Source organism: Sturnus vulgaris, chromosome 14 (genome assembly GCF_052056855.1).
Source record: "Sturnus vulgaris isolate bStuVul1 chromosome 14, bStuVul1.hap1, whole genome shotgun sequence".
Classification (NCBI taxonomy): domain Eukaryota; kingdom Metazoa; phylum Chordata; class Aves; order Passeriformes; family Sturnidae; genus Sturnus; species Sturnus vulgaris.
Window position 1 is genome coordinate 5,836,535 of NC_142256.1, and position 27,571 is coordinate 5,864,105.

General features: G+C 47.9%; 1 protein-coding gene across 7 annotated transcripts in view; it reads right to left on the minus strand.

The window, feature by feature from the left end:
• Positions 1 to 614: 614 nt before the first annotated feature.
• The window catches only part of MCF2 (MCF.2 cell line derived transforming sequence), a 52,969-nt gene continuing 26,012 nt past the window's right edge, over positions 615 to 27,571 (minus strand). For 2 of the 7 annotated variants that reach the window (XM_088173402.1, XM_088173406.1), the window contains exons 8-30: positions 26,407 to 26,531; positions 25,840 to 25,954; positions 25,384 to 25,503; positions 24,140 to 24,331; positions 22,811 to 23,002; positions 22,205 to 22,376; positions 19,471 to 19,559; positions 18,854 to 18,942; positions 18,456 to 18,522; positions 16,653 to 16,768; positions 16,471 to 16,540; positions 16,066 to 16,158; positions 15,570 to 15,662; positions 14,508 to 14,633; positions 13,572 to 13,793; positions 10,436 to 10,528; positions 10,069 to 10,147; positions 9,447 to 9,513; positions 8,801 to 8,907; positions 8,607 to 8,719; positions 7,578 to 7,690; positions 6,161 to 6,261; positions 615 to 5,902 (exon numbers count right to left, since the gene is read on the minus strand). In XM_088173402.1, the coding sequence (XP_088029528.1) occupies positions 5,850 to 5,902; positions 6,161 to 6,261; positions 7,578 to 7,690; positions 8,607 to 8,719; positions 8,801 to 8,907; positions 9,447 to 9,513; positions 10,069 to 10,147; positions 10,436 to 10,528; positions 13,572 to 13,793; positions 14,508 to 14,633; positions 15,570 to 15,662; positions 16,066 to 16,158; positions 16,471 to 16,540; positions 16,653 to 16,768; positions 18,456 to 18,522; positions 18,854 to 18,942; positions 19,471 to 19,559; positions 22,205 to 22,376; positions 22,811 to 23,002; positions 24,140 to 24,331; positions 25,384 to 25,503; positions 25,840 to 25,954; positions 26,407 to 26,531 (2,607 nt within the window). In that variant the 3' untranslated portion in view covers positions 615 to 5,849. Of the gene's footprint in view, positions 5,903 to 6,160; positions 6,262 to 7,577; positions 7,691 to 8,606; positions 8,720 to 8,800; positions 8,908 to 9,446; positions 9,514 to 9,535; positions 9,616 to 10,068; positions 10,148 to 10,435; positions 10,529 to 13,571; positions 13,794 to 14,507; positions 14,634 to 15,569; positions 15,663 to 16,065; positions 16,159 to 16,470; positions 16,541 to 16,652; positions 16,769 to 18,455; positions 18,523 to 18,853; positions 18,943 to 19,470; positions 19,560 to 22,204; positions 22,377 to 22,810; positions 23,003 to 24,139; positions 24,332 to 25,383; positions 25,504 to 25,839; positions 25,955 to 26,406; positions 26,532 to 27,571 lie in introns of those variants that run through there. The other 5 variants (XM_088173404.1, XM_014885013.2, XM_088173403.1 and 2 more) reach the window with 5 other exon arrangements.

The following is a 27,571-nucleotide window of genomic DNA, read 5'->3' on the forward strand; positions in this document are numbered from 1 at the left end:
CCCAGGCCAGCGTGCCACCAGCACTGCCCACAGCTGGCACACGGCAGGGTGGGCAAGGGAAGCCCAGCAGGCACTGGTGCCTCAGCAGCATCCCAGGAACAGGAGCCAGGAGGGAGGGGAACACTCCCAGCAGGGCACCCACACTGCTCCCAAACACATGGAACAGGCTGGGGTTCATCACGGGCAGCAGCCATGGTCCTCAGCCCAGAGCAGGCTCCTGGCAGCTCTGCCCAGTGCTGGAAGGAAAGGGAGGCTGGGGCTGGGGACACCCTGACCCTGCTGGGATGGACACAGAGGGGCTGGGGACACCCTGAGCTATGATGGGATGAATGCAGGGAGGGCTGGGGACATCCTTAGCCAGGGCAGGGTGGCAGCAGCTGCTCGTTCAGACTTTGGTGTGAGTGCCAAAGTGCCTCTCCCACTTTCACTGCCACTGCATCCAGTAAGAATTTAATTGGATCATCTGCCACTGCTTACCTTAAAATCAAAATGAATATAAGAAGGTTTAAAGTTGTTCCAAGGAAATGAAATAAAACCAACACTGTGAGCAGTTTTTTTTTCTCTAGAATTCTAGCAGATGCGTCTTTGAACAGAATTGCATATTCTCAGATGGATTTATTTAACAAGTTTTTAATCTTTAAATATAGATTTAACACATTTTTTACAGGTACATATACAATATAGTTCATTTAAACTTGCAGTCAGAAAATTCTCTACTGTAATTTATACATATACATGAAGAGCCTAGTTCAACAGCATACTCAGGGGAACATACCATGTGTGCAAAGTTTCAAATGTTAAAAACCTCGGACTGTACATTCAGATTTGCAGAACTTATCAACCCCATAAATTAATAAAAGCTTCGATTTAAAACTATGGAAGACAAAAAAGATTAAAATCATTTCATATGCAATGTGTGCTATGTCTCAGACAAATATTTACAGTTGTACCTCAAAATGTGCATTGTTACCACAAGAATTGTTACCACTATAAACAGCCCCAACAGGAACTTAAGACACTCCTGCTCTCCCAGCTAATTAGTGCACTGTGATTGATTTGAAAGTAGATGAGAGAACCTTCAGTGGCTCAACTGGGATTGCCAGAGGCTGAAGGATCTGCTGGCTCTTGGTTCTGCTCAGTCCAGACTCAGAGGGGCCCAGCTCTGAGGGTGCACAAGGGTCACCCCAAAACTGGAGACCCAGAGTGGAGAAATGGCCACTGGGGAACCCCCAGGCCACAATTCCTCCACACAGAAAAGGTCACAAAACAAACCCAGCATGTTTTAACTCAACCGGGGGCTGTGCCTAAGGACTGGCTCACAAATAAAAGATCATAAAGGTCCCCCTTTAGCCCATGGTATGAACATCTCGTTTGGCTGGGGCAGAGCAAATTCACTACTGCATGCACACCATTAACCCTGCTTCCACACACTCAGGTGCTCTTTGCACACATCTCCTTAAAAGTTCAAAGCACCTGCACCTACCTGTGTTCTACAAAAAGCAAAACTAGACAAAGAAACACAAAATTAAATTATGAGTCTTCAACATTCTTTTTTTCCTCCCTCAAAAGTTCAATAGATACATTATTGTTAAAGATGCTGAAAAAGTCTTATCACAAGAACATCCTTAGTGCAAACATGGACATTTAGCTTGGATTTATGGCACGTGTTCCAAAAGTACATACATTAATGTAAACTTCAACACTTGCTAGATACAGGTTCAGCCCTGGGACACTTTGGGACCCTAAGTGATTGGTGACAACCCTGAGGTGTCAGTTTGACCTGATCCAGACCTCACTGAAACCAAGGAGGCTGCAGTGGGCTGGAGTCAGGCCCTAAGTGCAAAAAGAGGATTTTAGTGTTATTGCATCCTCACATGTGAGTCAGCCAGATGATGCTCTTACAGAACATTACATTCACATAGCTGAAGCAGATATTTAAGAAAAATCCACCCATAAAATCAATTAAGCAGGACATACAGCTTCTTTGTTTGGTTTTTTTTTTTTTTTCTTTTTTGGTTTACCAAAACTCAACTCTTGTTTGCAACTTCAACAGTTGTCAGCTAATAAGTAGGCAAAACCTACTTCAACCTGTAGAGGAAATTTCAAGCATCTAAACAAAGTGTCAGGAAACTGTAGTGTACTTCTCTGATGAAACATGATGTATGTCATGGAAAAACAGCAGGAAAAAAATCAATAAAATACCATAATTTCCACAGGAGAAAAGAAACAAAGAGCAGAGAATGGCTTCCTTTATGAGCATGAGAAGCTGCTTAGGACCCCGTCCCACTCAGTGCAGATGAAGCTGTGGAGGTCTGGGAATGTGATGAATTTACAGGACAACTCCAACTACTGTGCTACTTCTGTAACACTTAGCTGAAAGCTTCCCAAGAGCATCGAAAATAGGATGCTACCAGTTCACCCTTAATTCAAGGGGAACTAAACTTTCTCGTGTTACACAGGGCAGCATCTATAAAGTAATGGAGAATGATGTTAATATTAAAGCATCTTATTCCAAGAAATACATTGTTCCCTGTAATCATGTAACATTTGTGTAACAGAAAAAGAAAAATTAATGCACTCCTGCATTTCTTCCTAAAAGCTGAACTCCCACTGGCTTCAGTGAGAGCCTTGACTAAGGCAGGACCACAGGGTTTGACTCATTTCCATCATCTCTCACTCCATTATCACAGCAAGGCCAGCTGGTGGCTTCTCCAGGCTCCTGATTTTGTCAGGCTGGCAATGGTTTTCTAAAGAGCTGTTCTGTGAGGCTGGCTGGCACCACAGGCCAGAGGAGAGACCCTGCTCTATGCTTCAAAGCCAAAAACAAATCAGCAGTGCCTCGAAGGGACCCTGCACAGACACAGAAACCTTGGGGTGCAGTCATTAAAGTGCTGAGGGGCAGGGCAAACAGCTGGGCTGCAGCTGGAAACTGAGGGGCAGGGCAAACAGCTGTGCTGCAGCTGGAAACTGAGGGTCATTGTAGCAGAGAGTGCACAGAGCTGGCACACTGCAGCCAACACACAGCATGGCAGAGCTGAAACCACACACGGGAAATACCCTGAGCAGGGAGATGGGAGCCACAGAGGGAGACTGAGCCCAGTGCCCTGAGCAGAGGGGACACAGGACACACAAGCTCAGTCCTTCAGGCACTGCCAGAGGGGGAAACCTTTGTTAATCTTTATGGCATGGGGAGCAGGCACAGGGGATGCCCCTAAGGCTTGGAAGAGAAGAATTTGGCAAGCAGGATGTTCAATAAACCAGGAGAGGGTCTGGCACGTAGAACAGGGGCCTGTGCCCACCTTAAATCACCAGAAAGGATTGGGCAGGAAGAGACTCCAAAACCCATCTGGTTGCAGCCCCTGCTGTGGGTGCTGCAGCACTGGGGGCTGAGATGCCCTTCTCCTCACTGCCACACCTGCCAGCTCTGCCCACCAAGGGACATGCAGAAACGTTTTGTCTCCTGCCCCAGTGCAGAAAAGGAGGTGGGATGGTAATGCTGGAGCCCCAACCCTCCCTGAAATGATCATCTTGCATCTCCATGTTAATTCATGGCAAAGCCAGGTCAGTTAACCTGGCAATGCCTGAGCACTTGCTGGGACTACCAGCACATGGCTGAGCCTCAGCAGCAGTGACATTCTGACTACTGCTCTCTCCAAATATTTTTCATTTTGAACTCTACATGTTACCACCTGCAATACAAAACTGTTCCTTCATGCACATTAAAAAAATCCACCATGGGTTTGCACAGCAGAGAGAATAAATCTGTTTGGAAGAAAGCAGCAAGGACTAATGACAGAACTTATAGCTAGAGGCACACCAGAAGAAAAATTCATTTCCAAAATGATCTCCAAGCCAGCCACCTTCCTCCCAGAGAACCTCATGGCTTATATCCAGGCCAAGATTTACAAGAGGACCATGGATTTGCAAAGCTGGAATGGCTGGGGAGTGAAGCACTTAAATACCCCTCAGCTAACTTAAAATGGACAGCAAAAAGTTCCCTGTAACTTCATTATGATTTTTATTGGCTCAACACTGGAATAATTAGCAGGAGGGGAGAGGAACAGCTTGTAGGCACACAGGTCTCAGCCATCCTGTGCTTGGGCCACACTGGAAATCCCAGGACAAGTGTGAAACTAAGGGAACCATTATTCTATTCAGATAAAATCTTTGCCCTGAAAAAAATCCCAAACCCCGGATTTGTGTGAATTCTGCTATGAAATTCTGTGACTGGACATAGAGTTTAATTAAGGGAACCTGGAGCTGAGCAATAAAACAGGCACTGCCCCCTCCAAATGCCAGAACTGCTTCTCCCCCAGCACTGAAGTGACTCCAACACTCTCCAAGCTCTTGGGGACCCCCCAATGTTAGTGAATTTAACACTGCTAGCATGCAAACCAGCATTTCAGCACAAGTTTATAATCCAGGAGGGTTCTGGTGCTCTCTCCTGCCCCTGCTGCCGAATTCTCCCTGTGCTGTACTGGAGCAAGAGCTCCATCTTCTGCAGCAGCGAGCCCAGAGCATCCCCCAGGAGTCAGTGGCACAGTGTCACCTGCAGGGCGAAGCCACCACCCCCACAGGAACAGAACTGCTGAGTGCAGAAGTACTGAATGAAAATGAATTTTCAGAGTGCAAGTTGCTTATGGCTGGAAGGGACACATTGCTGAAAAGCTCCAGGAATAGCTCTAGGAAACAGCAAGAGAACATCCTACAGCATGCCCCAATGTTTCCTGGAGTGTGTGCAAGATGAGAATCATGCCTCAGGACTGCAGGCAGCACAGCACAGCACAGCACAGCTGCCTTGGCAGGGAGAGCAGAGCCTCAGTGCTCCCAGACCCTGCTTCACAGCTCCGGGGTACCTGGCCAGTGCTGGGGGCTCACAGGAGGCATTTTCTGTGCAATTCCCCTTACTTTGTACTCAGCAACTTTATAAACCACTCTGGAGCTGACAGTCTCCAGGTTTTTGGGGATGTGATCACTGGAAATACAAACCAGGGTCCAAAGTTTCCCAGCACCCTTTTTTTGAGATGCATTCCCAGCTGGAAAACCCTCCTGCACAGGAACTGGTGAGGAGGGGCAGCTACACATGGAGAGAAGATCAAGGGAGCCACAACTGCATCTTGGAAACAGGGTGCCAGTAAATTCTGGACATTGGTTATCAAATTACCCCTTACAGAAAATCAGCAAACCTTCAACCTGTGAGATTTGACTGCTCTGCAACAAAGGCAATAAAAAATACCTTCCTCTATAGGAAGGATTTCACTGAAATGTACCAAAAACCATCATGGGCTGACTGGTGGCTTCCTTCACGTTCATCAAAATAACAGATTCTGACAGAAAGAAGTGTTTAAAGAGAAATCTCCTTGCAAAATTTGCTTCATGCAGTCATAACTGGCTTTTTTTTTTTTTTTTTAATGGACTAAGTCTATGTGGGCTTCCTGAGCTGTTCCATGTCCAACCCTGGTCTCCCATTTGCAGAGGACAGCATGGTGATGAGCACACACGGAGCAGTGACACTGCAGACATGGCAAGGGCAACAGGCTGCTCTTAAGGCATTTTCTTGTGTCATCTCTTATGCTTCCCTATCTATTTCTATGTACAGTTACAGCTAGAAAATGAGAAATATGGGTTTGGAGACTCTAAGCCTTTGGTAACCTGTTTATGATAACCTCGATCTAAGCATGGATTGACCAGCAGTGAGGCAGAGGTGAGGCAGCAGGGAGGAAGTTTTGCCTTTACAGAGCTGGCTCAGGCCACGATGTCTTTGGCAGCAGGAGCAGATTTTTAGGTGCCTGCTGTTCACACGGGGTTTGAGCTACAGCAGGGAGCAAAACAGTCACAGGAATCCCTGGTCACACTCCATCTCTTCTCCCAGGTCTTCTACCCAGTGCTCTTGCAATGAAATCTATGTTTTTAAATGCTTGGTTTTAATTTACTAGTGCCTAAAGTCTCAGAAAGGTCTTAACGTGTTAAACAAACAAACAAACAAAAAAAAAGCTTAATTTGCTACTTTTGCAGGCTTTTTGGAATAGCTGCTTGCTTTTCTATTTTTCCAGCAGAGGCATATGCAGCCAGATTTAGTACATCAAGTGTAATGTAAATGGCTTAAAAGACCTGATTTGAGAAATAGTGAAATATTTCTGCTAGGAGTGCTATCAAATACCTGCAACTTTGGCATTCCGAAATCTGCAGTCACCGACTACAATCTGCAGGCTGTGCACAGGAATCCAACCTTCTTTTCTTCTGTTCAGGTTTTTCACCAACCTTGGAATGACAACAGCATTAGGAACAGAGGCCAACCAGCCCAGCAGCAGTGTGGTGAGGGCACACCCTCAAGCAACAATTTGTTCAAACCATTTCAACAGGACCTGGCCATGCATTTAAAGTATTCTTCCCACCTAAATTTAGGAACCTAATTAAAAAGCCTACACCTCTCTAGACAGTGGAGATCCCTCTCAAGTATCCTGCCCTTGACCTCCAGGGATGCCAGCTGAGGAAACCTGGCTACTGAAGGAGCCAAGGGCAATTATTTTTCTCACCCCTCTTATTTAGACTGGTAGGATGATTTTAGTCAGGGTACTGTAAGTAAATTCAAGCCAAGATTTAGGCAGCTGGAAATACTCCTAAGTGACAACCCTGTCTCACCATGCAGTGAAATTTGTGCTAACAAAAAAGCTTGGTGTGAGAAATCTTTGCCTGGCACTGGCTGAAGCCCCCAGGAGTGGTGAACTTTCAGCAAACCTGAGATGCTTTGCATCTGCTTTTGCTAACAACAAACTGAATTTTTTAAAATGCAGCGGGACTAGATGATCCTTGCAGATCCCTTGCAATTGAAATATTTTATTTTATCCTATTCTGATTTCCCTTGAAGTGCAAGGGCTGTAGCTGCCAGGCATGGGGCACTGACATCTGTGCATTTCCAGGGGGGTGCCTGCACAAACGTGACCCAGGTTCCTGCTGACATCACCCTTCCCACACCCCAAACAAGGCTTCAGCACCCTGGGCTGGCTGAGGAGAGCTGGTCACAATCATCCTGCAAAGGGAAGAGCCAGAGAGCTCAGCCAAGCTCAAGCCAAGCCTTAAGCCAAGCTTAAATCTCAGACCAGGACACCAATGGTCAACAGCAGCAGGCCCAGGGTGTCCCCAGGTGATGCTCCAGCTGTTCTCCTGTGAGCCACAGCTGCACACACAGCACAAAGAGCCTGAGCCACCCCAGGTCACACTCCTGCAGCTGCTGGAGGAGGAAAAGCCTTGCAGTGACTCCCTGTGGCTGTCAACGAGCCCAGAGCTGGGCTGGGATCATCTGGATCCCACCTGAAGGGAAGAGCATGGCAAGAGGGGCTGGGAAGGGGCTGCCAAAGCCCAGCTCACACAGACACCCACGGGAGGCAAGTCCTGACCTGCTTCCCCAGGCCAAGCCAGTGCAGATGGCACCCAGGGCTGGCAGGAGAAGGAATTCTCCAGCTTCTGGAATGGTCTGAAGCTCAGTCAGGAGTGCAGTGAGTGCATCACCAGGCCAGGGACATTTCACTGCCCTGCAGGCTCTCAGAGATAAGGCAGAGTAATCCTAAAGTACCTACCACTGTCCCTCACCATCCTCATGCAAGAGCTGAATTTCATCCCCGTTTTTCACCAGCAGCTCCTCTGATCCTCTCCTCTTGCAGTCTGCAAGGGCTTTGTACTTTCCTGGAGACTGTGGCAGAGAGGAAAACTCATTTAGCTGCATTTTGTATCATGCAGCTGTGATTTCTGACTGCTGCAGGGAATGTGACAGAGCCCTGTCAACCACCTTAATTAAAATTATTTCAACAAACTATGCCTGAGACATCTTCTCATTCCCCAAACTGAGCTGTGGAAATTCTGAGAGACAAGGGCAAGACACATGCATTATCCAGCAAGGAAAGCAAGGCAGGATGCCAGCCCATGGCAGCCCCCAAGCTCTGGGGGTCCCATCTATTGGAGTCAGTGAGTCAGGAGTATCTCTGAATTTTTCAGAGAGAAATTAGAGTGCAGAGATTGAATTAAAGCTTTTGGATGGATTAAAGTATGTTAAAGCACTCACACATAAGGCAGAGGTGAAAGTTCAGGTTTTAGTATGAGTGAGCAATCAAGTAAGTAAGTAAATAGAATGAGTGAGTAGAAAAAGTTTTAAGTAGAATAAGTTTTAAGTGCTTTTAGTGAGTAAAGGTTTTAGATGTCAGAGTAATAGTACATATTTTAGTGAAGGCTGAAAAACTGTCTTAGATACTAGGAGTTCTGTGGAGGCTCTAAGAACACAGTTTCAGACATAATAAAGCTGTAGTAAGAATATTGCTTACATTTTTCAGTTAGAACAAGGTAGGCCATGTACATAGTTTATACATAGCCTGGTGTGCTAAAAAACCAGAATCCTAATGGGTTAGGAAGTAGTGCTCTGAGTTTGTGTCTCAGCTTGTTGGAAGTTTTTATATAAAAACGTGCATTAGGGAGAGCTGGTGCATTTTGCCTTTGAAGTTGATGTGCTTCTGCAATAAACAACTTTATAGCAACTCTGAGCTGCTTAGCTCACTGAAGACAACAGCCCAACAAGCTGAGCACCCTGAGAACTCTGGTGGCCCATCCCCACCTACCAGCTGGGTGCCCTCCTCCTCCTCGGTGTCCGAGCAGTTGGACAGGTACTGCTGCCCCGACCACTCCTCCAGCCCCTCGCAGATCTCCAGCGACTGGGACATCCCTGGCCAGCCTGCAAGACAGCCTGGGGCTCAGCCTGGGCAGCCCAGCAGCCCCAGAAGGGCCCCAGGGGAGGGAAGGGAAGGGGTCACACCTCTGTGGGGTTTGCTCTGCGGGGACACGAGCCCACTGTCCAGCATCACGGGGCTGGTTCGCTCCGAGTCGTTCTCCTCCGAGCTGATGGAGGCTCTCTGCTGCTTCCTGGGCGGGCCAGAATAACAGCATCAGCCTTAGCTTTACCTCGTGAGCAAACACCAACTCCACAGCGTTTTGTTAAAGGGGGTCAGAAGTAACACTGGTACCTCTGATTGTGTTTCTGTAAAGATTAAAGACTTCGTGCCCGGTTCTGGATCTTTTGGGGAGGGGAAAGGAAGGTGCTGCAGTGTCTCCACCCTGAGTTACAGCCCTGCTTTTGCCATTTCTCCTGAGTTACAGCCCTGCTTTTGCCCTGCCTCCCTTGCCCTGTTTTGCCCTCCCTTGCCCTGTTTCTGCCCTGCCTCCCTTGCCCTGTTTTGGCCCTGTCTCCACCTGCAGAGCAGCTGCAGCTCAGGCTGAGCTGCCAGGCTCAGGGGTGCCCCTGCCAGCCCCTGTCTGTCCCCAGCCACTGCCACCAGAGAGAGGCTGGGCAGCAGCACAGCCCCTGTCCCCTCCTGTCCCCTCCCCAGAGACAGGAACGGGGCCAGCCCCAAAGGAGGGACCCCAAAGAGGGAGGGACCCCCAGAGCCCCAGGCTGGACTCACCTGTCCCCCAGGTGGGAGGAGGGCAGGGGCTGCTCCGAGCACGAGCCAGGCTGCTGCTTCTCCACTGCTGGCAGGGAAAACACAGCTCAGCATCCAGGTTTGTATTAGCAACTGTCACACTGAAGCATTACTTTGAAAATCAGACCTTTTGTACAACTCCTATTGATTTCTGGTCAGAGAAAAAAACAGACCTAGGTCTAGAAAAATGGACTCTAGAAAAATGGACTCCTGCAAAGCACAGACTTAATTCTGATTAAAGTAGCATGTTAGCACAAATCCAACACTGAGCATGCTACTGAGGACCAGAATATGCTTCAAATTAGGCATCTGTTATGTACCTTGTTGAATTAAACCCGTGATAACAAATGGGAAATAATCCCCAAGGTAATGACAATAAAAAAAAAAAATGTACTTCTGTGATTGATTTTCACATGAGCACCCAGGTTTTACTACTCCAAGTTATGTTATTTCCCTGCAATGCAAGGCCTCACTTCAGCATTTTGCTACCAGGCTTCTAAAAATCAATTCTCCAGTGAGAATTAAGGGATTTAAGATCAGCAATGTGACAATAGGAAAGCTTCTGCTGCAGAGGGAAAGGCACAGAGAAATTGGTCAAATGTACCTTTTATGAGCTCTTGCTGCTTGAACAAAATTTTTCTTATTTCATTCAACCATGCCATCTTCAGATCTACTGTTTGGGCCTGGAAAAAGAGAAAATTGTCTGAATTTTGAATTAAGAGTCATCCATTATAATGTAGGAATAAAATCTCCCTTTTCTGTGCTGTCATTATCTGAAATTCCCTTTTTCCCCCAAAGCTCCTACTAAATTTTAAACAGTCGTGATCTTTAACAATTGATGATTCCCATTACAACCAGGCAAGGCACAGTGGAAATTGCAGAGCTATCACTACAACCATACAGATCAATGAGGAATTTTCTTCTCCCTGCTCTGAGGATGTGCAAATATCCAGAATTCTGGAGCTACAAACCTGCACCACATAAACCTCTTCTCTGCCACTGTACCAGATCTCGAATTTCCGGTGATCTCCTTTCACATTCTCAGTTATTCCAACTGCACTCATCTGCAAATCAAAAAAAAAAAAAAAAAAAAGAAGAATTAAACATAATACACAGCTCCCTCTTTCCTAGGAATCCAGCAAGTTAAACCTGTTTTCACTGAATTCAACAAGTTTCATCAATTTTAATTTAAGTAGCAACTGAAAGTCATTATCTGGCTCATCCCTCCTGACTTTCTATCAGCTGCATTTTGGATAAGCTTTCCAAAACAAATCAGTGCACCCTTGGGAACTTTGCATTTGGGAATCAGAGGAACTAAGTGGAGCTGCCTCTTTCAGCAGAGAATTTCTCAGATTTGGCATATGAAGATTTATAAATACATGACATGTTATTTATCCACATTATAACATCACATTATTTCTGCCACATCATTCTTTATTCTCTCACTAAGTTCTTTGTTTCCCTCTGTCAGTGATCTTTCAAACCCATTTGTGAAGTCCTTAGCTCCTTCAGGAGTTGGAGTTCAATGCCTTTTGGCCCCTGGCCACAGGATCTGCACAATGTGACCCACCTGAACCCAGCTTAAACCAGGCTTAGAGCCAAGAAACCCTTCAGCAACAGGAGACCCCTGAGCTCCCTCCTGAAGAGGCCACGAAGCTGAAAACTGCTGCAATAGCTGCTACCAATGAACCAGCCTCTCCCTCAAAGCAGGCAATTATTCACCCATTAAAGGATGGTCAGAAACAGCTCAAGTATCTCACCTGCATGTTTTGGAACAGATGTAATAATAAAGGTATCACCTATCATCAATTATTCATGCAGGCTGGATTAGACAAATCCACTCCAAACACAAAGAGAACCTTAGAAATAACATCTGTTCAACACTGCTGCTCCTCCTTGGCAATAATTGTGTGCCCAGAGCTTTGGGTCTGAAAGACTTTGATAATTTGCAGAATAGGTGCCAAGGCCAAATGCTCTGTTCCAGCTGTTTCACATGTGGGTGCCCCTTTTCATGAAGAGCCCCAGGGAGCAGGAACCAAGCTGCTCTGGACATCACAAACATTTAGGCTGGAAAAGCCCCTGAGACCATCGAGTCCAGCCATTCCCCCAGCACTGCCAAGGCCACCACTGACCCTGTCCCCAAATGCCACATCCACATGGCTTTAAATCCCTCCAGGGAGAGGGACCCCTGCCCTGGGCAGCTGTGCCAGTGTCTGCCCACTCCTCATATCCAAGCTGAACCCCCCTGGCACAGCTTGAGGCCATTTCCCCTTTAGAAAACTGGATGAGGCTTCATTTTGATTTTATAAAAACTTAAAATTGATGAAAGCTGTTGGAAGGGCACCTCATCCAGTCACTGCAATCCCCAGTTCTCTGCATTTGTTTACCTTGGCAATTTATAGAGGCTCCTACACAACTCCCAGGCATCGAGACATTAGAAATTTTGGATGATCTACTATGATGATGCAGAGAACAAGTGCCAGGAAGAGACAGATTTAGGGTCTGTTCATTCAGGTTAGTGGATTTTAAAATTCCATTTCCTCCCCCTGGCCAGGATTTGCTGTCAGCTGTTGGGTCACTGCAGTGCAGAGCAGGCTGGGCTAGTGCAGAGCTCTGGGATGGTTCACCTGCAGCAGGCAGGTTTACCTGGCACTGCAGTACCTGCATCCCAGCTGAGCAGGTGCTCACCACTGCTCACCTCACACTGCATGCAGAATATTATCCTGAGGGTTTCTTCTGCTTGTTTTATGGATCATCTGTTACACAGCATCTACCCAACAGCTCCTTTCAATGCTGAATCCCCCAAACACATTGCTGCAAAGAAAAGCCATTTTCTGATACTTAGGGACATGGTTTAGTGGTGGATTTGGCAGTGCTGGTCCAACACTTGGACTCAATCTTGGAGGTGTTTTCCAGCATCAATGTCTGCAATTACTGATCCATGTCCAGCTCCAGAAACAGGATTTTGTCCTCAGTACAGCAATTCTCAAAAGATGTGTGTGCAGATGTAATCCTGCCGTGGATAATCCATGGATTCTCTAACTTCAGCCTCTGTGTGACAACACAAACAACTGGAAAAGGAGGCAAAGGAGAACTGTGGACACATTGCCTGGACTCCTGGGGGCAGGATTTTCTCTGAGCTGCATTTCCCCCTGGCACCTCCTCAGTCCTTCCAAGAGCAGGTCTGGTAAAACAAGCACTGCAGGGGAAACAAGCTCTCCAGAAAAACAATGATGCTGTTTGGGGAAAACACTGATACCAACACATATGGCCTGAGGCTTGCTTTTATTTCCTAATTTGTAACCAGAGCTGTCACTTCGTTTTCTGACTGCTTTTGGCAAATCCCTCCCCAGACCCCACTGAGAGCAGGGCCCTGCTCTGCCTCCAAGTTCTCAGATTTTTCCAATCTAATACATATCCCCATGGGATTTCACTTTTCAACAAAACCAAGGCAGAGCACTGAGAAAGAAGTGCTGGTCTAGAACTGCTCATCACACACAGAATGCCAGAAGGTCTCTTTTAGAGCAGCACTTTGGGAATTTTATTGGTAATAGTCAGCATTTACAGGGTTGGGACAGTTGTTTACATCCCCATATTTTGCCACGGGCTACCCCTGTCATCTGATAATTGTTCTTTTAGCTGGAGCCTGCCAAAGGAGAGAGGAATGGGGAGGAGGAAGAGTTAACCCTGCACCTCCCGTGGGGTGGAGAACAGGGCTGAGGAGCAGCCAGGCACAGCCTGCCCTGGGGCTGGAGGAGCCCCCCTGCTCTCCCAGCTGGGCTGGGGAAAACACAAAAACCTTCCCCTGGCCTCGCCCAGCCCTGGGGCAGGGCCCAGGCACATCTGCAGCCCTGGCACTGGCACAGCTCCATTTCCCTGGCACAGCCACAGCCCTGCTGAGCCCAGGGGCTCTCCCAGCTGCTGCCTCAGCCCTGGGGCTTCTCAGAGTTTGTCCAACAGCAGCTTCCCCTGGATGGGGCACAGCCCTCACAGCACAACCAACCCAGCACGGCAGAGGAAAACCCCTCTGGCTCTGCAGAACTCCTGCTCTGCAATATACACTGCTGTGCAAAACACCCCTAAAAAATAAAAATCAAACCTCCTTACTTTCAGAAAGTGCTTAAAGCTGTAAGAGGAGGTTTTGTCATATCCATCCCCGTGCTCCTCTCTCTTCTTGCAGAAGACCAAGGCTTTCTCATACAGGAACAGGTGCCTCTGCATGGGCTTGAACCTGGCCAGATCCTTCATCTTTGTGGGCCCTTTTCGGTGTCCTGTCCAAACACTGAAAGATCCCTGCATCAATACCTTCCCCAGCTCGCTCAGGTCACCCTGGGGAGAGCATGACAAATAAAAAAAAAAAGAAAGAAAAAGACGTCAATTAAAATGTAAGAGGACTCTGCAAACAACGATGGGACACAGGGCCAGCTCTGCTCCAAGGCACATCTCCAAGAACTGATCTCCTGGAAGGATCACAGCAGCCCGTGGTGCCAGGGGAAGCACAGGGCTCAGGCAGGGCTGCAGCTGGGCCAGGGAGTCAGAAACTGGAAGAGCTAAAAAGAATGGAGAACCATCAAGTTCCTGTGGAAGAGCTTGTCAAGGGCTCTGGTCACTTTAGTGGGACAGGGAAGTGAGATTTGAGCCTGAACTGAGGTATCAGAAGATGGAATTTCCAGGAGGCCAGGCCTGGGATCTGCAGCTTCCCTGAAACCCTAGGAAAGAAAACCACCCCAATGGGAAAGGTTCAAAACCAGCCCCAGAGAGTTGTTTGTTAAATGGGAAATGCTGCAAAAACAGCCCAGGTGAGTTATTGGGCCAGCCATGAGAACACAAACTGGAAAATGCTCTGGAAAACCACAAGGTGGCAAGTGAGGCATTGTGCAGCTCTGGATATTCCCAAACCCCTGGAACCAGAGGGAACATTGTCACTGGGAGGTGACACCCCTGACCCCACTCTGGCTGCTCTGGGCTAGCTCTGAGCTCTGGCCACCAGCCACCCCCAGTGCCCAGCCTTGTGCAGGGGCTCCCACTGCTCAGATCACTCACATCATATCCTGTGATTGAAATCTGATGCATGGAGTCATTGACTGACTTCAGCAAATCCAGCATTGCCACCAGAGCTTCCTGGAGCTCCTGAACTCCATCACAGCTCGTGCTGTACTTCAGCAGCTCCTGAAAATAGAAATGGGAGAGCATGTGTTGGCACTTGAACAAAGCAGATTTTTCCACCTTGCCCAAAGTTTCCAAGGCCCAGAAGTGACCTACACTGAGTTTCTTCTTTCATGTCACTGGAGAAAGGCTCCCTCTAAAGCACAGTCAGTATGAGGTGTGGAACAGCTCAATAAGGGATGGGCTATTTTTAATGTTTCCTGAAGGATGCTGTCAGCAGAGAGCAGCATCACTTTCTCCTGATTCCTTTGTGTTGTGTTTTCCTGCTTGGTCAGATCTGGCAAACAAGGCTCAGGTTTTTCATTGGCTGCCAATGCCCTCAAAGGAGCCTGCACAGGTGACTGTCTTAGGCTGGCACACACAGGGAACAGAGTTTATAAAACCCAGAGCCTTCAAGTCAGTAAATGGAAGACAGAATTTTACCACTGAGATAAAATAAGTTTGATTTCCAATCTGCTGTGCCCACCCCCAGCTGCAGGCTCACCCATTCAAGAGGCCAGAAGGTGGCTCAGGAGCTCCTGCCCAAGTTGTTCAAAGTGAGAACAACTGCACTGCCCTGCCTCAGATGGGGGCACAAGAATAAATGCACTAAACATTACAGGGGCTATCAACACCTGAGGAGAAGAAGAGATGCAACAAAATATTTCATTCATCAGATTCTCATGATCATCTCTGGCTCGGTTTTCTTACACGTGCTTCTGCAATTTTGCATCTCTGAATAGATTCAAACAGTCCCTCCTGAAAAAATGGCCTGCTAAAGCACTTGTTCCTTTTTCAAGTATGTGAACATTCATCTTCACTGAAAGTCACTTCAGGAGAGGCCAAGATAAGCAATATGTCATCCAAAGCTTGGTGCTGATTTACAGGTAAGCTTTAATTGAAAAATAAAACAAATCTGATCCATCTGCTGATGCCCTTTGGAGGCAGAACATGAAATACCTTCAGAAGTAGCTGGTACTTTGTCAGGCGCTGCACTGGCTTCAGCAGATAGGAATCCAGCCCCAGTTTGTGCTCCAATTTCCTCTGGCATTCCTGGAACACAGAATTCAGAATAAATAAGTTCTGCACCATCTGTAAGAAATTATTCCAACAGCACGGCCGTGGGCTTTGATGACTTCAAAGGTTCCATGTCCAATGTTGGATGGTACCCACAGCTACAGAAATATTACAAAACATGGAAATAACACAGCAAGTGGATCTGCCTGGTACTCCTGGGGTACAGGAAACTCCAACATCTCTTCTTCTGAGCATTTAGTGTTTAGTTTTTAACACGACACCAAACAAAATGCAGAACTGTGAGCTGCTGAGGAGGAGTTTAGGATGAGGAGTGTCCCATGGTGGGGCATGCCTGGGGAGGAGCAGCAGCAGCTCACCTGGAGGGAGGAGAAGCTCACCTGGAGGGAGGAGAAGCTCACCTGGAAGGGGAGAAGCTCACCTGGAAGAAGGAGCTCTCAGAGCACTGCCTCCACAGGGACTCAGAGCGGGGTTTGTTCTGGCAGTACTTCTCATACATCTGGAAATCCTCCCTCTGCAAGGCAAGCCAGAGCCAAGTCACCCCCAGGGACCCAATCCTGCTGGGCAGCAAATGAGCCAGCACCACACTGGGTGAGCTTTTGTCTCTGCTGCCAACTTTAGTGTCTAAAAGTGACAGAGTTGGGGTGAAAAAGCAGAGCTGGGGATCACAGGCGTGGTCAGGACAGCTGCCCTGCCCCATCTCTGCTGGCCCTGAGGGTCAGGAGCCTCTCACTCAGCCAACACCACTGAGGTGCTGCAGACTGGGACAAAGCAGCAGCAGCACTGGCCTTCCAATCTACTTTGTATGTGAAAATGATTCACCCACCCTGTCTAGGAAACAGCATCCCACTCTCTCAGGGGCTCCCAGGCAGTTCTCCAAACTGTGCAGGAAAATTCTGCAAGAGATGGGAGAAGGGACAGAACCAGAGCAGTGAGCAAGGAGAGGTTTGGGAGTGCAGCATGGCAGGGGAGCAGGGGGTGGAGAAGGGCAGCAGAGCAGCACCATACTTGTTGTGGAAGTCATAGATCTCGGGCATGTTTCCAAAGAGAACATCTTTCCTGTTCCTCAGCACGGGGGGCAGCAGGATGAGCATGGCAGGATTGTCCATCTCAGCTCTGTAGCCCTGCCAGATGGAAAAGGGCTCATCACTGAGCTGCCAGCTCCTCAAAGGGAAAGGGGACACGAACACACTTCCAATATGAGCTCTGTTGCTCAGTGCAATATCCCTTTTATTCCATTTTTCTGGTCTCTAAATCCCTGTCTTTCAGTCCCTGGGCACATGGGGCTGTGGTCCAGAGGGGAATGGTGTGGCACAGCTCCCGTGGGGCTGGCAGCACTGCAGAGATTCCCAATTCTGCAGGTCAGCCTGGCTGCAGGACAGGGCTCTCAGCAAGGCTGGTGTGTGAGCAGGGCACTCAGCAGGGCTGTGAGAGTGCAGGGGTGCAGCTCCACACAGAACCAGTGCAGGAGGTGAGCTACAATCCAGCACAGAGATCAAATCCTAAATCGGGGCTTTTTGGCCCTGTACAAGATGTGCAGAGCACTCAGCTCTTGCTCTCCTCAATGCTTCAGGAATTCTGGGCTCTGGGGCTCCACCTGCCCCTTGAAATCAAACTGGGGAGGAGCTGGAAGGAACAACACTGAAACTCAAATTGTTGGGTGGAACTAGGAAATAATGCAAAGCTCCCTGAAGGAACAGCCCATCACTGCACCAGAGATGGCAAATTCCCCAACTGCAGTGCAGGGAGAAGGCACAGCCAGAGCTCAGCACCATCAGTGCAAAGAGACCCCAAAAATGCCACCAGGCACAGCTCAGGCTGGCCCTGCTGCTCACCAAGGACTGCACTGAGCTGAGAACATTCAACATGAGCAGCAGAAATGTGTTCAATATGTACAGCACATCTCCTCTGCCTTTCCAAACTAATCTCTCACACTCACTGTGGCTGGAATCAATATTCCTCATACTAAGCAGGCATCTTGTAATTGATTAAGGATGCAATAGATGATAAGTATCTGGAAAATTAGTAATTTTTATTTAAGGACAGCAAGCAGGCTTCCCTCTTTAAAGGAAATACTATTTTCAGAAAACTGAAGTTTATTTGTCCATTTTTCTCTATCTACACTCGATGTGCACAGCAATAAATCTGTGTACCTGCCAAGTGCTTCATCACAGAGAGTGTGGTTTAACAAAAATCCCAATCAGTGCAGGGAAATTACCTGTAACTACCTGCAGCCCAACAGATTTATACCCTGCTTGCTCCTGGGTGAGAGAATGTGAGGGGGGGAGATATTTAACAGCCAACTTGTTCTGGCCATCAGCAGGAGTTATTCTGGAATAAAGCAGTAATGTCTACAATGACATTAGAAGAAATCATTATCTGCTTTCTAAAGCAATGTGCTTCATACAGCCACGAACTTCACAGTATTGAGAAGAGAATTCTCCCAGGGATAAAACACAAGCTGTTTCCTTTTGTCTCCTAAAGGTAAAGGAAATTAGGGAACTGTAAAAAGAAACAGCTTTTAGTATTTTCCAGGCCCTGCTAAGGCTAATTACCAGTGCTCTGTGTACAAACACAAGGATTCTCCTTCCCTGGAGATGAAAAGCTCACCCTGACACCAGCTGTTCCTGCAGATGCCTCCAACAAAGAAAACCTAAGGAGCAAACCTGAGCATTTATGACAAGACTGGGACCTGACAGCGTGGTGACAGTCGTGCCCTGCCCCATCCCTGCCCAGCTGCACAGTGGCAGTGCCCTCCACCAGGGAACAGCAATGAGCAACCTGGAGAATGAGCCTGGAGAAGGCACTCACCGTCAAAACAGTGAAGAGCTCCTCCACATACACCCTCTCTGTCTCTATGAGCTCATTTATGACATGGCTAAAACGGAAAAAATAAACAGAAGTGCATTATTTTCATGTCTAGAAAAAGCCCCATAGTGCAGTTCAAGGAGCCCAAAACAGTGGGTGATCTCATTAATAATGTGGTGCTATCTCATTAATAATGTGGTGCTATCTCATTAATAATGTGGTGCTATCTCATTAATAATGTCGTGCTATCTCATTAATAGCGCTGGGTGATCTCATTAATAACCAAGAGGTAAAAGCACAAGAGGTGACACCTGGGTCAGGCTGGAGGAACACAGGGGTGGGGGCAAGGATTGGCCAGAAATAATCATCATTTAGGTGATGTCAGTGGGCTGAGTGCTTACCCTTTCAGTATATCTAAGCTGTCATCGCTGTCTGAAATAAAATACTGCAAGGAATTCCTCTTCTCCTGGTAGTCGTGCATGACTTCGATCTGGAGGAGAAATGGGAAGAACTGCAGGAAGGGCAGGAGGAGCCCAGGAATCCCTGGGGAAGGATGGAATGTGCTTCCCTACAGGAACCCCTGGGCACTAAACCTTCAGAGGCAGCAACGTGCAGTGGGCAGCCAAATATTCCCAAAAATTACTCTGAAAACGCTGGTCACATAATTCAGCAGTGAAGAGGCCAGAGAAGAGTTTCCACAGGGGAAATATCTGTGGATGGGGATATTTCCTAACACACACCTCTGTTATGTGTGGAATAAGGGAATATTCAGGGAATAACACACAGGAAATAGATACCTGGATATTGGAAAATCAACCCAAGAGAGAGCTCAGGGGTTGGACTAATCCAACTGAACACGTGGATGTAAGAGAGTTTGGGTTTGCTTGATTTTTTTAAAAAGGGAAAAGAAAAAAGAAAATACAGAGAACATCTCCAAATCCAAAGTACATTCAATCTTGAGAGCAGTTTCAGTTTTCTGGTGTATAAAACTAACTCGGATTTAATGAATAATTCTTACCTTGCGAGAACTTGGAGTTTTTCTTGGAGTTTTCTTCCCAGGGAGAGAGAGATCAAATGAAAATTTCAAACTGGAATTAAAATCTACACCTCGGGTAGAAAAAAAAGCAGAATTACATAATGTACATGTATAGTGAAGGAGATCCTTCAGACAGAAACTAATAAATCAGGAAGAAAAACGGGATACACTTGAAGAATAAATAATTATTAGTTATTACTAATAGCAAACTGACAAAACAAAGGGTGTTTATCCCAAACAATGCTGATTCCACACAGCAAGTCACACGGTCATGAAGGCCAAAAAGTACAAATATTTAGAGAAAACAAAATGCCCACTAAGGGAACACAATAATAAAACCCAACAAAGTCTCTGAAGCCTGAGCAGATGATAAGGGCAAAACCAACAAAAGCAAATAAACTACAAAAATGAATATCCCCTACTAGGACAGTTTTAAAGTCCTTTTATGAATGTAGGGCTGTAATAAACTGTCTCTCTGAATTTATTGATAATGTCAGTAAATGATTACAAGCTGTAATTGAGCTAGAGGTAAACTGGAAGCTTAAATCATCAACGTGAGCTGGATGACATCATTCAGATACTTTGTGAGAAGAACGTGGCCATGCTGGAGAGAGGCCAGAGGAGCCATGGAGCTGCTTGAGGGCAACCTGCTGTGGGGAGCCCATCCTCAGCTGGGGCAGGCTAGCCCAGCCCAGATGTTCCAGCCCAGATGTTCCAGGTGATCCCAGTCCAGCTGTTCCAGCCCAGCTGTTTGTTCCAGGTGATCCCAGCCCAGCTGTTCCAGGTGATCCCAGCCAGGCTTGGCACCCTGTGGTGCAATCAGAGAGCTCTGCAGGCTGCAGACACACCAGAGGTGTGTGTGCCTGTGTGGGGATGTTCCCCATCACACGTGGGAAGAGCCAGAAGAGGTGAGGATTTGCCAGTGGCCCTGCTCAGGGCTGCCCTGGGAGAAGGGAGCAGGGATGTGGGCACAGCTTCTCCTGCAGGAGTGACTCTACTCCAGCACCTGGGCTCTGCCACAGCCACTGCTGCACTGCTCACTGCACCTGAGGGCTCAGGGTGGGAGAGATTTGCTCTCCCCCCCTTCCCAAAAAAATGGTTTAAAAATTAGAACCACATTTCTCAGACAGGCTTCAAATCCAGGGCAAAGATAAAAGAGGAGGCATCCATCCTCAGACAGAGAAAGAAGGGGGGAAAGGGGCCCAGAAACACAAGGAAGAATGAAACAGAGCACGAAAGTGATGTGCTCAGAGCTGGTTTGGTTTCAAGCACACCATAAAACCCATCCACGTCAAAGCAGAGCTCAGCGTGTGCCTTTGACACTGCCCATCACGCCAGCAGGCCTGCACAGTTTGATGTCTGCCATCAAACAGACTGAATTAAACAGCTCTCCTGTCATGAGCCATCCAAAGAGGAGCCTTTTGTCTTTCCCACACTTGATCACGGCTTCCAGGCAGGAGGAATCAGGAGCCCTGTGCTTTGCAGGTGACCCAGAGCCTCTGCCAGAAAAACCTGTCCCATGAGGGCATGAAATAAATCCAGCTGAGGGATGGTGATCCCAGAGGTGGCCACCCACCTGCCCCACTCTGAGTAATTTGTCTTTAACCCTTTCCTCTTTCTGGAGAGCTGGAAAAGCTGTGCTAGGTAAAATGGGCAATGCTCTAGTTTAAACACTCAGAGCTTTTTTACTGGTTGAGGAAAGGGCTGCAGAAGGCAATGTGCTTTACAGAGGAAATCTGGGATTTATTTGCTGCACTGGCTGCATCTTGAGCAGTTTAATTTCCCTCATTGCATCCAGCTTCATTGCCACCCCTCCACTTGGCTATTTACATTTCTCATTCCCTGAACTGAAGCTGCTTTGGTGCTGTGTGACACCTGCTACAACTCACCATAACCAATATTTGTTAACCCATCATAAAAACCTTGTGCTAAACCACAAATGTTTAATTGCTTTTATGTTGTCAGATGACTGAATTTAATATTCTGACATAATTCAGCAAGTCCTAGTTGAAAATACATGGATGCTACTCTGGAATCTCTTAATTCTGCCTGATACACTCAGGGCTGCCAAGGATGAAAGTTTTAATATTATCATTTAAAGCTAACATGGTGCCACATCCCATTACCAAAACTAAGGCAGAACATTCAGTGACCTCAGTTCAGTGAGAATTTGTACCTTTATGGGCATTAATTATTCCACAACTGGGATTTAAGGAAGACACCCTGAGGAATCAAAAGGAGTTAAGCATCCAGCTCATTTCTGTTCATGAATTTGAGCTCCTCATTTCTCCAAACTCCTTTGCAAACATCAGTCTAGCTTTATGTCACTTCCAGCTCAAGACAGCTGGAGAATAGGCAAGCTAATACATTTATAAACCCTGCCCTTTTTTCTCTGCAGTGTTAATTCACCAGTTCCCAGCCCAGCAGGATGCCAGTAAAGCAGAACTGCAGGTGTGCACTACTTACAGCCCTTTTCCACTGAGTAGAAAGTGGAAATAAATAACAAGGAACCAGCTTCACCTTTCAAACAGGTATGGGAGCATGGACACAAGCACTGGAATGTTAATAAATCACCTGATATGTATTTAACACGATCCAATAACTCTGTATCTGCCAGCAGGGTTTAGTTAGCTTCTCAAAACCATCCAAAGCCTTACTCTGCCTGCCTCAAAGCAAAACTTCCAGCTGAAAACACCACAAGTGCACAACAGGTTACCATGTTTAGGAGAGAATAAAGGTGACTTGGATCTGGGGGGGGTCTCTGGCCGAGGGGCCACCAGCTGGACTGGCCTCACGTGTTTGTCCAGCAGCTTCTTGAAGCAGGACTGGCGGCTCTGGAACAGGCTACGAACATTCTCCAGCTTCACCTGCACACACTGCACCTGGCACTGCACACAGAGCAGAACACACCAAATAAAAAAATCACAGGGGTCACTGGCACTGCACAGAGACCAAAATACCCCAAAAAAATCACAGGGGTCACTGGCACTGCACACAGAGCAGAACACACCAAAAAAATCACAAATGTCATTGGCACTGCACACAGAGCAGAACACACCAAATAAATCACAGGGGTCATTGGCACTGCACACAGAGCAGAACACACCAAATAAATCACAGGGGTCATTGGCACTGCACAGAGACCAAAATACCCAAAAAAACCCCACAGAGGTCATTGGCACTGCACAGAGACCAGAACACACAAAATCACAAATGCCATTGGCACTCTGACCCAGAGCAGGGGACTCTAAAGGTGACAGCACTGCCACAGGTCCAACCCTGCTTTTCACCTGTGTGACAAGGGACTGGGGGCCTTGCTTACCTTCAGCTCAGGTGTTAAGACTGACTCAAAGTCGTAGTACAGGGCTTGGGGATCACAGTTTAAGTAGGCTGAAGAGCTTTCAAGAAATCTTTCTATGTCCTGGAGTGCTTTCTGGGCACCTTCCTTGGACTGGCACTTATCCATCTGCTGGTTGGCAAGCAGGTAGGCACCTTCATCACAGCACTGCAGAGCCTGGGGACAGCACAGGACAGAGACCTCAGTGCCACCTGCACTGCAATGAGGAGCATCCCCGACTGGGGCTGCACGCAGCTCAGCAGCCCTCAAAGACCCCAGCACTTGGAGCAGAAAGCAGAAAAATAATTTTTTCTCTTTGGTAACTGCAGTCCTCAGCAGACCCAGGCAAGTTGTTCTACCCAACGACCAGCACATGCTCATTTGTCCAGCTGGGAAAGCTGCACTGGGCACTCTGGAGCCTGCAGGGAGGCTGCCAGCTTTCCTGGGGCTCAGTGCAGCCCTGAACTGGGGCTCACTGGTGTGCACAGGGTGAGGAGATGCTCCAGCCAAGAACAACAGAGAATGTCCAGGGCTGTGAACAGGAGGGCAGACGTGGAGAGCAGGACCCTGCACCCAGCACCACCCAGGCCTGAAGGAGCCCAGGACAGGTCCCTGTCCTGCAGCTCAGAGGATGCCATGGAACTTTCTGTCCCCAAAAATCAGCACCAAGCTGAAGTGGAGCACACCGAGAGGAAAATGAGCTCCCCAATTCCCTGAAACAGGGAAATGGAGCAGGGTCAAAATTCACTGTTTCTCTTAATTGGCCTCAAGCACATTACAGCCGTGTGCCTTCTGGCCTAATTAGCGTGAATTTCCCTAAATGAATATTTGATGCTGATTAAGATATCAAGGAGTGTTGGAGCCACATGACTCCACTTCCATGCTAGCACACAGCAGCTGTGCCCATCTACCAATCTGTCACCTTATTTTCCACCCAGCTATGTTCATTCTTAAGAAATCACTCAGAAAAAAAAAAGCTGGAGTTTATTGAAAGCATTACCTGTCACACTGGGCATGAAAAACTCCAAATTAATGCATGGATGTAGCATGAAAGCACGACCAAGAGCAGCAGCTGACCTTGGTGCTCTGTGGATGCCCAGCTCCTTGTGCTGCCTCACAGCACTAAAACACCTCCAGAAACCTGTCCAGCTACGGGAGGGGTGTGGAACTCCTCCAGCCTCTGGGGAACACCCCTCCACCACCAACTGCTGCAGAAATCTGCACATTTCAGCTGCTTCCAGCTGAGAAGAGGGGCCAGCCCCATGGAGGAGCTAACCGACTGTGTCCTCAGAGCCCCGTGTCTCTGAACTGTACCTGCTGGAGGCGGGTGTGAAGCTCCAAGGTCTTGTGCAGGCTCGTCTGCCTCCTCTTGATGTCATCAGCCAGGAGGTCGCCGTGGTGCCGCAGCTCGTTGCACTGCTGGCAGATCAGGTTCAGGGCATAGTGGTGGTTGGCTGCGAGCTGGTGGCCATGCAGGATCACCACCTGAGCCTTCCCTATCAGATCCTGCAGGGAAAGGGACAGAGCAGGGCACATTTCAGAAATAAATAACGCCAAAGTGCCCACACGTACCGACAGCACTCCCTCATTTTGGATTTCAGCACACACGGAGGTGATGGAGATGCCAGCAGGAGTAGCCAGCACGGGTGGCTGACACGGGATAAAATGGTGCCCCCACCACCTGGGAATACAAACCTTTGCTATCCATAAAGAGGATGAAGAATAAAAGAGCGTTTCAGCAAAGTGCCTCCATCACTGCCCCCTCCAGGAGCTGCCCCTGACTAAACTGCCCCGAGGTCCCACTGTGCTCCCAGGAAAAGTGAATTGCAGCAGTTCAGCTTTATCTGGATGCCAAGAACACCCCCCATCTCCTCTGCACACCTCAGTCAGTGTAAGGCTTATGGTTTCTCCAGGACTTTTTGGTCCCACTCCATCTCCACATCAACATTTCTTCCAAACGGCCAGCAAGCCTCTGACCTTCCTCTAAAAATCTCTTCTCTCCTGTGTCCAGATCCCTCAGGATTTCTCTGCTGACCCTGGCCCACGTGCCCAGCACATCCCTTGGCAAAGGTCACATCCTTAGCTGGGCTCCAGTGAATCATTCCTCTTCACTCTTCTTTCCCCTACATCTCTTAGTCTTCACCCATATGTTATGTTCAAGTCACAGACACGTCAGGACACAACTTTTTTTTGCAACTCCATGTGCCTGGTAACAAGTTTCTGCCTATTAGCATAGCTAAAGCATTTAAAATATAAATAATTCTTCTTCCAGCTCATTAAATCCCACGCCTCCCCCATGTTCAGACATTTATCTGTTCCGGATTTTCACGGTGGCTCAGCAATTTATTTTAACTGTGATAATTAAATACCCTGTTTCTGGCTTTCAGAGTGATCCCAGCGTGGCTGCTCAGAGCACAGACATGAAATCGATCCTTTTGTGCAGCACTTACCAGCAAATTACACCAGAACCAGGTGATTTCAGCAAACACCTCCTGCCACAAGCACAGGATGTGGCTCTTGGGTCTCATTAGTGCTGCTTCTGTGCGAGATCAGCTCACCTGAGCCATGCCATCGAAATGCTCCAAGTCCTTGAGCCTCTGTTTCACCTGGGGGATGCTGTCACCAGTGTCAGGCACCTCTGCTTGCTGCCCCATTAAAAATTCAATGGCATTCTTGACCTAGACAAAGAGGAAGGTACAAAGCACAGGCAGGAAATCACTCTGAGCCCAACATTAATCACACTTGAGCTAAGATTGCTAAATCCAATAATACAACCAGTGTCCAAGAACTAATTTCTGAATTCAAAGATGCTTCCATCAGCAAAACCCACACGACTGCAGGGCAGTGATACCTGAATTAGCTCTCAGTGAGGAAGCACAGCCATTTCCCCAAGCCCTGCCACAGTCAGGGAACAGCAGCAGAAATTAAACACTCGCAAAATAAAAAGCATGAAAACTTCTCGCCATCAGATCTCCAACTCTCCCTTCTCCCAATGGAAGCACATCTGATCCTACCTCCTGAAAACTTTGCTCAAACTTCCAGAGTTGTAGATATTGCTCCATTTTTAACTGGTGCTTTTCCCAGAAGCCATCAAAGGCAGTCTCCATCTCACGCAGCTGACCCAGCAACCTTGGGCACAGAAAAAGGACAGGATTGGGACAATCTGCAGGCAGAGGGCAAGCAGAGATGGACAAGACCTAGAGATCACTTACACAGGTTCTTCTGGACCCAAGGTCTCAGAAGAAGTCAACAGACATGTACATATGACTTGAGATGACCTCAGAGAGAGACTGAATGAAAACATCACAGCAAGTGTGTGAAGCAGTTGCTGCCATCTCCATTTATCTGGGTAAAACCGGGCATGGGAGAGCCCTGCACCTGCTCCACAGCCTCATCAGAACAGTGGGGATAAACACAGAGCAAGTCACAACCATGAGAGAAGTCACCCAGCAATTTGACAGACTGGAGCAAAATTCTGGTGCCTTTGTCTTTGATGGGTGACCTGAAGAACAAATCCACACCCAAAGAACTGGAATGTTTCCACTGAAAAGTCAGGGAAATGAGGAACATGGTGCACTCACCTATTCACAGTCTCCCAGTCCCCAGGCCTCTCCTGCTGCTGCTCCTCACTGCATTCCCCAGAGTCAGGCTCTTCAAAACTGCTCAAAAGCAACTTTCCCTCTTTTGTGACTGCTGTAATCTCTTCCTGCACAACACAGAACATTCCTCATTCAGGCTGCTTATTGTGAGGCAAGGGTAATTTCGTGTTTCTCCTGCCTTGGTTTCCCTGTGTGAACAGAAGCACCAATTCCCAACAGACCAAAGGACTCCCAGCAGTTTTAGTCCCTTAACATGGAATATCCCCATGGGCTGGTCAGCAGGCAGGGTGGAAATGGGCACACATGAATAGATGAGGGCACAGAACCATTCAGGAGGTCAGCACTGCCCCAGCTCTGTCCTGATGAGCAGGGGGTGGTGGTGTGAGAATCTGTCCTTGAATTCACGTCTTCAAGTGAGATCCTCCACATCTTGAAGGCTGTGCTTCTCCATCGAGGGCAGGAGAGGAGCATCCCATGGGGGAACAAAGCCAGGGCTGAGCCACACAGCACCACTCACTGCACCCTCCACACACAGAATCAGCACAGCCTCTGCTCAGGGGAAATTTAAACCCTTGGTGGCATCACCAGCACCAGCTGAGGGGCTGTGTGCTGGCTGGGCTCAGCCCAGAGCAAACATGTGCACTGAGTCAACTTCTCAGGAGAAAGGCAACAAACACAGAAAGGAGGAGGGAGAAAACAGAAAACACATGTGGCTGATGAAGTGAGGTGGAAGGGGCCCTGAAGGAGTGACCTGTGCATGGTTCCACCGGGGAGCAGGCACTGGAGGAGCCAGAGCCCATCCTGGGGGGTTTCTATTGCAAGAGAACAATGGCAAAACCTCTTCAGGGAGAAGATGCACAAAGCCCAAACCTGCTTCAATGTCTGCCTGCCCCAGACAGCTCCCAGCAACCCTCACATAACAAAACCATAACATAATCAAAACATAACCCTAAAATAATCATAACATAACCCTAACACAACATAACATAACCCTAACATAACATAACATAACCCTAACATAACACATAACATAACATAACATAACATAAAACATGGCATGCCATCAGGCCAGGAGCAGGACACGGCTGCAGGAACTGCCCTGTCCCACACAGTGCCCACTGCCAGGCTGCAGCCCTGTCACTGCACC